This window comes from Tursiops truncatus, chromosome 7 (assembly GCF_011762595.2).
Source record: "Tursiops truncatus isolate mTurTru1 chromosome 7, mTurTru1.mat.Y, whole genome shotgun sequence".
Taxonomy (NCBI): domain Eukaryota; kingdom Metazoa; phylum Chordata; class Mammalia; order Artiodactyla; family Delphinidae; genus Tursiops; species Tursiops truncatus.
The window spans coordinates 34,871,995-34,886,231 of record NC_047040.1 but is presented as its reverse complement, the minus strand read 5'-3'; the positions used below and the strand labels follow the sequence as shown (position 1 = coordinate 34,886,231).

Here is a 14,237-nt window from a genome sequence, read left to right as displayed (position 1 = left end):
ATCTGTTTCACTTGTCTAAATACAGCTTCATAGCTTTTTTTCTTTGCTTATTATTGTTTTTTTTTTTTTTTTGCGGTATGCGGGCCTCTCACTGCCGTGGCCTCTCCCGTTATGGAGCACAGGCTCCAGACACGCACGCCCAGCAGCCATGGCTCACAGGCCCAGCCACTCCGCGGCATGTGGGATCCTCCCAGACCAGGGTACAAACCCGCGTCCCCTGCACCGGCAGGAGGACTCCCAACCACTGCACCACCAGGGAAGCCCTCTTTGCTTATTATTAAACCCCCTGCTAAAATTAAGTCCAAAATTTAGTCTGAATTTCTCTGTCACAATTTTCTTAAAAGCAAAGGGGGCCAGATTAAATGCTGTCCACATAGATACTTTTTCAGTTCACTGTTTCATCATTTTCAGCAAAGCATTTCAGGTGATGGCCTGTTTAACCTTAAACATATATCTGAGCCTCAGAAGGGCCCTTGTGCTGGGTCCTGTGCTTTAGCGTAAACCCTCGTGGCCCATGGCCCTCCCTACGGAGCGAGACCAAGATGTGACTACCCAGAATCTACACTCTCCCTCCTGGAAAGTGATCCAAATACTCGAGATCCTGGAATTCTATTCCCAGATAGCCCCAAGCCTGCTCTCGGGGTCTGTTTGGACTACTTCCCTGGATGCCTCACCTTGAGGGCCGAGCTGACCACACTACCAGTTTGCACACCCCTAGATCCAAAGGGCGATTATTTGTGGAGGTGGGGATGACGCTTAGGTGAGCAGGCTGGAGTGTCCACATTCCTGTAGGCACGGCCCCTCACAATGTGGGATGGAGCCAGAGGTAGGAAGAGAAAATATTCAGACACATGGTACGTGGGCCTCTGCCTTTGTACTCTTGCCCTGGGCCCTGAGTTACTAGGGGCGCGTCTGCCCTAAACCAATACCATCCAGTCACAATGCACAAATTAAGAACTTGATATATTTGTAACTCAAAAAATTACACATTTTAGTAATAGAGGTTTGATTTTCAAAAAAGGGTCTGTGTTCATGTAACAACCTGCTTATGAATCTTGTCTGGAGGGAATATGTGAAGTGAGAATGGCTCCACCGCTTTCTAACTGTGGACCTTGGGCAAGTCCCTTAAAACTCCTTATCTTCATCGATAAAATGAAGTGCATCATAGAATCTCTCTTAAAAGGTGATGGCAATGACAAATGAGGTGGCACAAGGTCAAGTGCCTCACTTGGTGCCTGGCACACTTAAGCACTACATACCTGTTGGCTGGTATTGACCTCAAGGAGTTCAGAAATCTTTCCCTTGTATGAAGACACACAGGCTAACCCCCTGCTTCCTTTTTACTTGTCCATTTATGTTCTTGGTTGCTGATTTGTTGAGCGTTGCCAGTTTTTCAGTCGGATGCTTCAAAATTCATTAGCTGAGAACTGCAAAAAGTTTAGAAAAAGAACAAATTATCTCTTTGAAAATACACATCACCTCTACATCTCACCAAGATCTACCAGAGACACCTCATCCCTGTATTTACCCAAGATAAGATTTCTGAACTATGGTATTTGTTTTGAAATAAAATAGAAAAGCTGCTTCAGAGACGAAAAATGACAAACAGAATTTTACGTTTTTCTTCATATATGTCATGAGAATTCATATACATAGTCTAGAGAATGTCCTAGAAATGTTTATGGTAGAGAATCATCGTTTCCCTGCCTCTGTGTTACATTTCATTCTGTTTTATTTCAGGCATTCTTTATGGGGTTTATTTGGCCTGGTTCTGGAATTGTCTCTCTTACACTTCTGTAACCTCTCTTTCAACATCAGTGATTTTATATTCTTGGAGTTCCATTTACAAGACAGTCCGCTGTTTTTGGGGGGTTTTTTTGCGGTACGCGGGCCTCTCACTGTTGTGGCCTCTCCCGTTGCAGAGCCTGATGCGCAGGCTCAGCGGCCCATGGCGCACGGGCCCAGCCGCTCCGCGGCATGTGGGATCTTCCTGGACTGGGGCATGAACCCGTGTCCCCTGCATCGGCAGGCGGACTCTCAACCACTGCGCCACCAGGGAAGCCCCGCTGCTCTTTTAAGCTCGAGGATTCTATCAGCTTGACCTCATTTGCATGTTGTCACATTCTTCTGGGGTGTAAAAAAGCTTACCTGTGACTTAGAGATTTGGTTTCCCTGATGTCTACTGATGTCATCTGAGGTTTGTTGGCATCTAATACCTCTTTTTTTTTTTTTTTTTTTTTTTTGGTAGAATGGGTCTTCTAGCCAAAGACGAAGATTTAATCCACAGTATCACAACAACAGGCTAAATGGGTCTGCGAAGCCCCAGGGCAGTGGTAACGAAGCTGATCCGATGGGGAAGGGCAACAACCGCCATGAACACAGAAGACAACCACACAACGGCTTCCGTCCCAAAAACAAAGGCAGCACCAAAAACCAAGAGGCCTCTTTGGGAACCAAGACCCCCGAGGCCGCAGCCCATCCGGAAAAGCCCCGACGGAGGCAGCACGCTGCAGACAACTCAGAGGCCAGGCCTTTCCGGGGAAACGTCTCCAGGGTTTCACAGTGCAATCTCTGCCCCACGAGAATAGAAGTTTCCACAGATGCCGCGGTTCTCTCCGTCCCAGCTGTGACGTTGGTGGCCTGAGCTAGGAGAGAAAAAAAAAAAAAGCCGTTTTCATTCAGTTTCTGTTCCCTGCCCGAGGTGCTGACCCAATTCGCTGCCAAAAGAGAGTCAATCCGAATATACAAACCCTGTACGGCTGTGTCATCCTCTCTTAATCATTTTTTCTAATTCTAATAATCAGCTCTAGCTTGCTTCATAACTTTCATGGCTTTGCTTGATATGTTGGCGCTTTTTCTCATCAAGACTTTGCAGCATTTTAGCCAGGCAGTATTTACTCATTTGTTAGGAAAATCAAGTTGTGGCTAAAGATCAGAGGCTCAGTAGCAACCTATGTTGTAGCAGTGATGTCAGTCCATTGATCGTCTTTAGAGAGTTAATGTTGAAAACAAAATTCTTATTGATCAGACAAACTTGATCTGCTGAAGACACGTGCGCTTTTCTAGAGTTTAACATCTGGTGTTTTTCTGAAAAATATATATATACATATATTGCTTTATTTGAAACAAATTAAAATATGCTGCATTTGACACCTGGCTTGTTTTTTTTCTTTTTAATTTATGCCCACTTTATCATCCAGTTTACTAGGTAGTACTTTCAAGAAAACTTTAGAGACTAGAAGTTGTGGCACAGAGCTCTGAACAATAATGTTTCTCTCGGGACAGGTAACCTTTTGGAAAAAACAATGCCTGACAATGGCCCTGCCAGTACGTTACACGCATATAGATGGATGTGCACCCCGATCATCTTAGACACAACACGGTAGTTTGGAAACCTTGGTTGCAAGTAATATAAACCTTAGCCTCGTTGAAACAATAAAGAAAAGGTATTGGTTTAGTGGCTGCAAAGCCCAGTATCAAAGTATGCCTTGGGTCCAAATGGATCAGGACTCTAGCCCCTTTCTCCTGGTTATCTCAGCTCTCCCTTCCTCCTTGGGCTGACATTGTATTCAGAATGGTGGCAAATAGCTGCCTCACTCCTAAGAGTCATGTCCACCCCTACACTTTCCAGAAGAAAAGAGAAGCTCTCCAGGTAGCGTCCACATGGAGCAAGTGTCTTTCTCAAAAGTCCCAGTGAGGGTCTTGCATATCATTGGCCCAGACTACTAGTAGGCTTGTCCCTCAACCAATCAGCAAATGGCATGCTAATTAGCATAGACTAATCAGAGCCCACCCCCAAGCTGGGTTGTGGCCGGCTGCCCAGAAGCACAGGGGCTGTGTGCAGCAGGGCTCCTGTTACCTGAGGAAGGGAGAGGGGATACGGGGGGCCCACATCCCAAGAAGCCCCAAGGCCCCTGTCTTGGAGGGCAAGGCAGCTCAGTTTGGCCACTGCTTCCATCGAAATTCCATGTGTCCTACAGATGTGTTGGCCTCTTTCAAGTTCAAATGCTTATTTTCAACTCAAAGTTAACATTTTTTCTGGCAGCCCAGGTTCAGTGGCTCTCTTCCACAGAGCAGCCCCGAGCACCTGAGCCTGCACACCACACAAGCATCCGTTTCTTCTTTTGCCAAGTGCAGGGAGGATGTTTGCTCTCTCTGGAGAGAACCTTCTGAGGTCTCTGGGTGTATGTACCCAGAGATTTAATAGGAATTTTATTTTTGAATTTATTTTATTTTTTTTATACAGCAGGTTCTTATTAGTTATCTATTTTATACACATCAGTGTATATCTGTCAATCCCAATCTCCCAATTCATCACACCACCACCACCCCCGCCGCTTTCCCCCCTTGGTGTCCATACATTTGTTCTCTACTTCTGTGTCTCTGTTTCTGCCCTGCAAACCAGCTCATCTGTACCATTTTTCTAGGTTTAATAGGAATTTTAAATGTTAAGTCACATTCCAGGAAGGAAGGAAGGTTTGTTCGTTCAAATAAGAAAGATAAATGTTCAGGACTGCAATCTCCATTTATTCCATCTGAGGCCCTGGATTTATATTTTATAAGACAGGAGGACTTTGCACAAATTTTGTGTGCCAAGATTTGGCTCACCACAGAAAAATGTCAGTTCAAATATAACAGCTTTAAAGATGAGTCAAATGATTATTGCAACAGGAAAATGACGGGTTTGCCAGGTCAGGAGCACACCTGCCTTTGTCAGGGTGGACCCTCCACCCTCAACCTTGACGCACCCATCATGCTGTTCTTAGGGTTAAGAAAGCCCAGCCACATTCCTAAGCACGTAGCAAACGCTCCAGGTCACTGAAAAGAAACAAAAAATAACGCTAAGAAATATTCAGACCTGTTTATGTTTTTTTCCTAGATTTTTGCCTTTCATGTAGACCCTGGGCATGTAAGCAGTCACCAGTGTGCATCTTTGAAATGGTAATTTTATATTTTAGTCCCAGTGTCAGTCCACTGAATTACTATACTACATATCTTCATGTGTTCCGGTGGAATCATTGGTGTGATCCTAGAAATCTGGGTTGAATTCTGCCATTCTTTTAAGATATTTTAAACTTCTTCAAAAAAAAAAATCCATGGGCTATGGGCACTCTAATCTCTCTACTTAATGCACAGTAGCCAGAAGAATAGATTCTTTTCTCTTAAACACTTCTCTAGTAGAGATTAAACCATTTTGATACCTGTGAAGATTGAATAACTTCAAAACTCACCTACATTGTACCACCAAGACTCCATCCGTTAAAGGCAAAACCTCCCTGTTGGGTTCCCAATTACATTCCAAATTTACATTTCGTTTGAGAATCTCTACATACGCCAGCTCTGTGCCGTTGACCCTATTCTAGGGGTGCTGAGTACAGCAAGGCTCAGAAGGTTAAACACAAGTTGGTGCAAAATTCACCCTCAATAAAGGCTATACAAGAGTTTGTGGGGAAGAAATTAGCCCATACTATATCCAATTTAGAGCTCAGTTCAATTCTGCTGGCATCAGAAAACGAGATTTTAATTTAACATTCTTAGGGAAGCAACATCAAATGAGGTTAATGATGTAAGTTAGCAGAGGAAAGCGACATGCAGATTTTTACTGAAGTAAGAGATTTGGGAATTCTGACTCTGAAAGCCTCACTCTCGATTTAACCATGAGAAGAGGGAATCCGGCCTGGACAGTTCTTTTCCTAGGGCAAGGTGGGGGTGGGGTGAGGTGAGGGGCGGGGAGAAGGGGGAACAACGGAGACAGCTAGGGAGATGCCTGAATTCAATAGTACCTTTGACTAAGCTTCCTCCTTCCCTCCATCCCTCCCTTTTGATGCTGTATCCTACGCTGTCCGTTTAGAGTGCCCTCTTGTGTCTGGAGACGGGAACATTTTCATTTCTCAGCAGACATTCTGGTGGCAGCATCCATAAAATATGTAATGGCACCTTTCTTTTAACCACACTTGCTTCAGAGCCTATACCTGGAATTCAGGCACAGGTGGGCTAGGGTTCCAGATTGCCCCCAGGTGCCAAAAAAATGAAGCAAAGGAGAAAGAAACAGTCACTCCCAAATTTCCTAAACAAACCATAAAATAGCAAAAGATAATAAATAATAATTATTCAACTGATTAATACATTGCTCTCGAATTTTCCTGAAAGTACTGAGCCATCTTAACTGATCTAATTTTGTAAGAAAAAATATGAAGAGTTGCTAGGTCCCAGGATTTCCCTTGTTAGCTCAAGGATTTGAGGCACAATTTTAATACTATTCATTGTAAACTGTTAAAAGGATTTTTTTTTCATCCTTTTCCCAACAAACCTTTATAACGCCTAAAGAAGTTTTCTGTCTGTTCGTTGTTTCCAAGAACCAAGTCCCCAAGCCTTGGAGGCAGATCAGCCCAAACCAGAGTTTAATCTCATTACAGCAGCCCCTCAGGCAAAGGAACTCCCATCTGTACCCAGTCATGCTATCTGAGAAACACACAAGTTTCTCACAAATTGTTTTTGGTGATTGATTTTCAGAAGTCCCCTTGTTTGTGAACTCTACAGCTCAGAAGAGTTTTCAGCTACCACTAAGTTCAAGTTTCACAGGAGAAATTACTGCACACAGTTTTTAGAGAATATATAAATTCAATGGCAAATTTATTTGCTTGAGAGAGTATGTAGATTCTGGCAAAAAAAAAAAAAGTATTTCAGAACCATGACTACAACCAGGACCAAAGACTCTACAGAAAATAAGTGTAAAAAAGCACTTCCTGGAGCGGTCCCACCCCCTGCGCCCAGAACGGAGCCCGCATTTCCGCAGAGCTGGAATTTCTGGCTTGGGGACTCTTCCCTCTGCCGTCACTGAACTGCCCCGGAGCTCTGGAGGGGCCTCAGCAGCCGAAGCCACGACAGCCCTGGGGACCGTGGGCCAGGAAAACAGCAGAAGCAAGAACTACAATCCTGCAGCCTGTGGAACAAAAACCACATTCACAGAAAGATAGACAAGATGAAAAGGCAGAGGGCTATGTACCAGATGAAGGAACAGGATAAAATCCCAGAAAAACAACTAAATGAAGTGGAGATAGGCAACCTTCCAGAAAAAGAATTCAGAATAATGATAGTGAAGATGATCCAGGACCTCGGAAAAAGGATGGAGGCAAAGATCGAGAAGATGTAAGAAATGTTTAACAAAGACCTAGAAGATTTAAAGAACAAACAAACAGAGATGAAAAATACAATAACTGAAATGAAAACTACACTAGAAGGAATCAATAGCAGAATAACTGAGGCAGAAGAACGGATAAGTGACCTGGAAGACAGAATGGTGGAATTCACTGCCACGGAACAGAATAAAGAAAAAAGAATGAAAAGAAAGGAAGACAGCCTAAGAGACCTCTGGGACAACATTAAACACAACAACATTCGCATTATAGGGGTCCCAGAAGGAGAAGAGAGAGAGAAAGGACCCGAGAAAATATTTGAAGAGACTATAGTCGAAAACTTCCCTAACATGGGAAAGGAAGTAGCCACCCAAGTCTAGGAAGTGCAGAGAGTCCCATACAGGATAAACTCAAGGAGAAACACGCCGACACACATAGTAATCAAATTGGCAAAAATTAAAGACAAAGGAAAATTATTGAAAGCAGCCAGGGAAAAGGACAAATAACATACAAGGGAACTCCCATAAGGTTAACAGCTGATTTCTCAGCAGAAACTCTACAAGCCAGAAGGGAGTGGAATGATATAATTAAAGTGATGAAAGGGAAGAACCTACGACCAAGATTACTCTACCCAGCAAGGATCTCATTCAGATTCTATGGAGATATCAAAAGCTTTACAGACAAGAAAAGCTAAGAGAATTCAGCACCACCAAACCAGCTCTACAACAAATGCTAAAGGACCTTCTCTAAGTGGGAAACACAAGAGAAGAAAAGGGCCTACAAAAACAAACCCAAAACAATTAAGAAAATGGTAATAGGAACATATATATGGATAATTACCTTAAACGTGAATGGATTAAATGCTCCAACCAAAAGACACAGGCTCACTGAATGGATACAAAACCAAGACCCATATATATGCTGTCTACAAGAGACCCACTTCATACCTAGGGACAAATACAGACTGAAAGTGAGGGGATGGAGAAAGATATTCGATGCAAATGGAAGTCAAAAGAAAGCTGGAGTAGCAATACTCATATCAGATAAAATAGACTTTAAAATAAAGAATGTTACAAGAGACAAGGAAGGACACTACATAATGATCAAGAGATCAATCCAAGAAGAAGATATAACAATTATAAATATATATGCACCCAACATAAGAGCACCTCAATACATAAGGAAACTGCTAACAGCTATAAAAGAGGAAATTGACAGTAACACAATAATAGTGGGGGACTTTAACACCTCACTTACACCAATGGACAGATCGTCCAGACAGAAAATTAATAAGGAAACACAAGCTTTAAATGACAGATAGATTTAATTGATATTTATAGGACATTCCATCCAAAAAGAGCAGGTTACACTTTCTTCTCAAGTGCTCACGGGACATTCTCCAGGATAGATAAAATCTTGGGTCACAAATCAAGCCTCAGTAAATTTAAGAAAATTGAAATCATATCAAGCATCTTTTCTGACCACAACTCTATGGGAATAGAAATCAATTACAGGGAAAAAAATGTAAAAAACACAAACACATGGAGGCTAAACAATACGTTACTAAATAACCAAGAGATCACTGAAAAAATCAAAGAGGAAATCAAAAACTACCTAGAGAAAAATGACAATGAAAACACGATGATCTAAAACCTATGGGATGCAGCAAAAGCAGTTCTAAGAGGGAAGTTTACAGCAATACAAGCCTACCTCAAGAAACAACAAAAATCTCAAATAAACAATCTAACCTTATACCTAAAGGAACTAGAGAAAGAAGAACAAACAAAACCCAAAGTTAGTAGAAGGAAAGAAATCATAAATATCAGAGCAGAAATAAATGAAATAGAAACAAAGAAAACAATAGCAAAGATCAATAAAACTAAAAGATTGTTCTTTGAGAAGATAAACAAAATTGATAAACCTTTAGCCAGACTCATCAAGAAAAAGAGGGAGAGGACTCAAATCAATAAAATTAGAAATGAAAAAGGAGAAGTTACAACAGACACTGCAGAAATACAGAGCATCCTAAGAGACTACTACAAGCAACTCTATGCCAATAAAATGGACAACCTGGAAGAAATGGACAAATTCTTAGAAAGGTATAACCTTCCAAGACTGAACCAGGAAGAAATAGAAAATACGAACACACCAATCACAAGTAATGAAATTGAAACTGTGATTAAAAATCTTCCAACAAACAAAAGTCCAGAAACAGATGGCTTCACAGGTGAATTCTATCAAACATTTAGAGAAGAGCTAACACCCATCCTTCTCAAACTCTTCCAAAAAATTGCAGAGGAAGGAACACTCCCAAACTCATTCTATGAGGCCACCATCACCCTGATACCAAAACCAGACAAAGATATGACAAAAAAAGAAAATTAAAGACCAATAACACTGATGAATACAGATGCAAAAATCCTGAACAAAATACTAGCAAACAGAATCCAACAACACATTAAAAGGATCATACACCATGATCAAGTGGGATTGATCCCAGGGATGCAAGGATTCTTCAATATATGCAAATCAATCAATGTGATAAACCATATTAACAAACTGAAGAATAAAAACCATATGATCATCTCAATAGATGCAGAAAAAGCTTTTGACAAAATCCAACACCCATTTATGATAAAAACACTCCAGAAAGTGGGCATAGAGGGAACCTACCTCAACATAATAAATGCCATATATGACAGACCCACAACAAACATCATTCTCAATGGTGAAAAACTGAAAGCATCTCCTCTAAGATCGGGAACAAGACAAGGATGTCCACTCTCACCACTATTATTCAACATAGTTTTGGAAGTCCTAGCCATGGCAATCAGAGAAGAAAAAGAAATAAAAGGAATACAAATTGGAAAAGAAGAAGTAAAATTGTCACTGTTTGCAGATGACATGATACTCTACATAGAGAATCCTAAAGATGTCACCAGAAAACTACTAGAGCTAATCAATGAATTTGGTAAAGTTGCAGGATATGAAATTAATGCACAGAAATCTCTTGCATTCCTATACACTAATGACGAAAAATCTGAAAGAGAAATTAAGGAAACACTCCCATTTACCACTGAAACAATAAGAATAAAATACCTAGGAATAAACCTACCTAGGGAGACAAAAGACCTGTATGCAGAAAACTATAAGACACTGATGAAAGAAATTAATGATGATACCAACAGTTGGAGACATATACCATGTTCTTGGATTGGAAGAATAAATATTGTAAAAATGACTATATTACCCAAAGCAATCTACAGATTCAGGGCAATCCCTATCAAATTACCAATGGCATTTTTTACAGAACTAGAACAAAAAATCTTATAATTTGTATGGAGACACAAAAGACCCCGAATAGCCAAAGCAGTCTTGAGGGAAAAAAACGGAGGTGGAGGAATCAGACTCCCTGACTTCAGACTATACTACAAAGCTACAGTCATCAAGACAATATGGTACTGGCACAAAAACAGAAATATAGATCAATGGAACAGGATAGAAAGCCCATAGATAAACCCACACTCCTATGGTCAACTCATCTATGACAAAGGAGGCAAGGACATACAATGGAGAAAAGACAGTGTCTTCAATAAGTGGTGCTGGGAAAACTGGACAGCTACATGTAAAAGAATGCAATTAGAACACTCCCTAACACCATACACAAAAATAAGCTCAAAATGGATGAGAGACCTAAATGTAAGACCAGACACTATAATACTCTTAGAGGAAAACATAGGAAGAACTCTCTTTGACATAAATCACAGCAAGATCTTTTTTGATTCACCTCCTAGAGTAATGGAAATAAAAACAAAAATAAACAAATGGGACCTAATGAAACTTAAAAGCTTTTGCACAGCAAAGGAAACTACAAACAAGATGAAAAGACAACCGTCAGAATGGGAGAAAGTTTTGCAAACGAATCAACGGACAAAGGATTGTCCGTTGTCTCCAAAATATATAAACAGCTCATGCAACTCAATATTAAAAAAGCAAACAACCCAATCCAAAAATGGCAGAAGACCTAAATAGACATTTCTCCAGAGAAGACACACAGATGGCCAAGAAGCACATGAAAAGCTGCTCAACATCACTAATTATTAGAGAAATGCAAATCAAAACTACAATGAGGTATCACCTCACACCAGTTAGAATGGGCATCAACAGAAAATCTACAGACAACAAATGCTGAAGAGTGTGTGAAGAAAAGGGAACCCTCTTGCACTGTTGGTGGGAATGTAAATTGATACAGGCACTATGGAGAACAGTATGGAGGTTCCTTAAAAAAGTAAAAATAGAATTACCATATGATCCAGCAGTCCCACTACTGAGTATATACCCAGGGAAAACCATAATTCAAAAAGACACATGCACCCCAATGTTCATTGCAGCACTATTTACAATAGCCAGGTCATGGAAGCAACCTAAGTGTCCACTGACAGATGAATGGATAAAGAAGATGTGGTACATACATACAATGCAATATTACTCAGCTATAAAAAGGAATGAAATTGGGTCATTTGTTGAGACGTGGATGGATCTAGAGACTGTCATAGAGTGAAGTAAGTCAGAAAGAGAAAAACAAATATCATATACTAACGCATATATGGGGAACCTAGAAAAATGGTACAGATGAACCGGTTTGCAGGGCAGAAATTGAGACACAGATGTAGAGAAGAAACATATGGACACCAAGGGGGGAAAGTGGTGGGGGAGGGTGGTGGTGGTGTGATGAATTGGGAGATTGGGATTGACATATATACACTAATATGTATAAAATAGGTAACTAATAAGAAACTGCTGTATAAAAAAAAGAATTTGTTTTGCCAATAAAAAAATATAAATAAAAATAATAAATTCTTTTTCAGCTTCAAAAAACAAAAAAGCACTTCCTGTCAAAAACAGAAAACTATTCTATTTTTTTAACTTAAGTTTGAGTTAGATTTACTTATTCCCAGCCTTTTGAGAGAACACACACTTTTTGTAAATTATTGTCATCAAGCTGTCCAATAATGTCATTACCCCTCTGCTAATGCCTGAGACACAGTAGGTACTCAGTAAATACAAGGAAGAGAGAGCAGCTATGAAAGAATGACCCCTAGTATTTCTCTCATACTCCTAGAAAATTCTGGACTCTAAGTGGCTCGTGCAAAATAATCCAGTACATCAATTCTAGAGAAGGTGGGAAGAGAGCAGCAGCAAAAGTTCTGACCCTGGTGCAGACTGCCTGGATTCACATTGGGCCTCACCACCTGCTGGCTGTGTAAACACGTTTCTAAACATCTCAATACCTCCATTTCTCCATGGGTAATTGAGACAAATAACCATACCTACCTGGAAGGATTGTTACAAGGATTGAATAAATTAATCTTTGCAAAGCACTTGGAGTAATGCCTGGTACTTTGTAGGGAGACAGCAACCACAGAGTAATGTGACTGGAGACACTTTATAAATTTATATGGGGAAGCTTTATATAGAGAGAAATGCATGTATATACGAAGTAATTATTAGTAAGGGGATTAGCTACTAAAGAAAACAGGAATAGCAGGTACTGGGATGGCTATTACTAGAGCTTGAGGCAGAGGAAAGAACAAGTTTGGGAGAACTCCCTGCCCCACCCACCCCTGCCCCCAAGGCTGAGACTCTGACCTTGTGAGGGAGGGTGACCCTGTGGCCCCAGTAGAGGCCAAGAAGCCCCCTGAAGTACTGGCAAGGGAGAAGCCCCGCCCCCCAGGGCACTGGAGAACCGAGGAGCTTTCCCTGGAGGAGCTGGCCGACTCACCAGGGGGCCACCTGCAGGGGTGCCACGGAACCCACTGGGAATCCTGCTGGTGCGCCAGCAAAACTTGCCAGGAAGCTTCCTGCAGGAGTGTTGTTGAATTATCTGGGGAGCCAGCCAGGAGACCCACAGGACAGGAAGCTGCTGCTGCTGAAACTTGGACCCGTTGGGGTTCCCATATCCCAGCCAAGCACCTGTTGCAGGAGCAAGAACACAGGGACACTCATGGAACCAGGAAAAAGCCCCCTCCTGCTGCAGTGTCCCTCCAGTGACAAAGCCAGCTGGCTAAAGGGAAGTGCTTAGGGGGTCCAGCTCCAGGATCACAGCAGGGCAGTGAAGAGTAGATTTGGAACCAAGAGGCAAAGAGTTGATACCTGGCATACCCTTAGAAAGCACTAGAACAGTATTTGATAACTAAATCTAAAACAAATAAACAGTATTTGATAAATAGCTATGAGGCACACAAATTTTCTAAGTCCTGGCTAGCTCATCTCTGGGAGGAATGTCAAGCTCCTATAAGAAGGGGCCTAAAATAGTGCTTAAAGGCCTGGACTCGAGTAAGATGACATACACGTGAATCCTGCCCTTGCTTCATACTAGATGCAAGGCGGCTTACCAAACCCCTCTGTGCTTCAGTTTCTCCATCTGAAAAATGGGGATAATAATAATATACCTACATTATTGGGTTGCTGTATTAAATAAGTTAACAAATAAAGGGCTTAGAAGGGTACATCTTAGTTTTTATTAGATAGTTGCTTGGTTAGAACAGCAAACAAAAATGTTTCTAATATTATACCAAAACCAGAAATGTAAGTGAGAGCTAGCAGGATCGAATTCTTAAATTGGCAGGCTTAAGACATCCTTCAGTATCATTCTCCCCCTCAATTCCCAGGGTTCCACTCTTTCCTGTGATTGACAGCTCTAATATTCTCTTACTCATCCACACCCCGCAATTAGGAGAAATAGTTACCAGTATTTTGCACAGGTTAAGTCACCCAGCTAATGCAATCGTTCTCAACTGGGGGTAATCGATTTTGTGTCAACCCCCCAACCCCAGGAGACATTTGGAAAAGTCTGCAGACATTTTGATTGTCACAACTGGGGCAGGGATGCTGCTCAATAACCTACAGTGCACAGTACAGTCGTCCTCAATAAAGAATTATCCAGTCCAAAATGCCAACAGTGTCACAGTTGAAAAGCCCTGATCTGGAGGGTCCAGGGGCTTTGGAGAAAGAAAACTGAAACGGTGGATGAGCAGAGACACTGTGCCTTGTTCCTCCAGCTACTCTGGGTTCCTGGTTGGTTCAGCCTATGTCATCAAA

General features: G+C 41.5%; 1 protein-coding gene across 6 annotated transcripts in view; it reads left to right on the top strand.

The window, feature by feature from the left end:
• Positions 1-3,150, top strand: part of SPATS2L (spermatogenesis associated serine rich 2 like) — a 169,421-nt gene extending 166,271 nt beyond the window's left edge. For all 6 annotated transcript variants that reach the window (XM_019939192.3, XM_019939191.3, XM_019939196.3 and 3 more), the window contains one exon: positions 2,249-3,150. In XM_019939192.3, coding sequence (XP_019794751.1) covers positions 2,249-2,644 — 396 coding nt within the window. In that variant the 3' untranslated portion in view covers positions 2,645-3,150. The remainder of the gene's footprint in view (positions 1-2,248) is intronic.
• Positions 3,151-14,237: the final 11,087 nt, after the last annotated feature.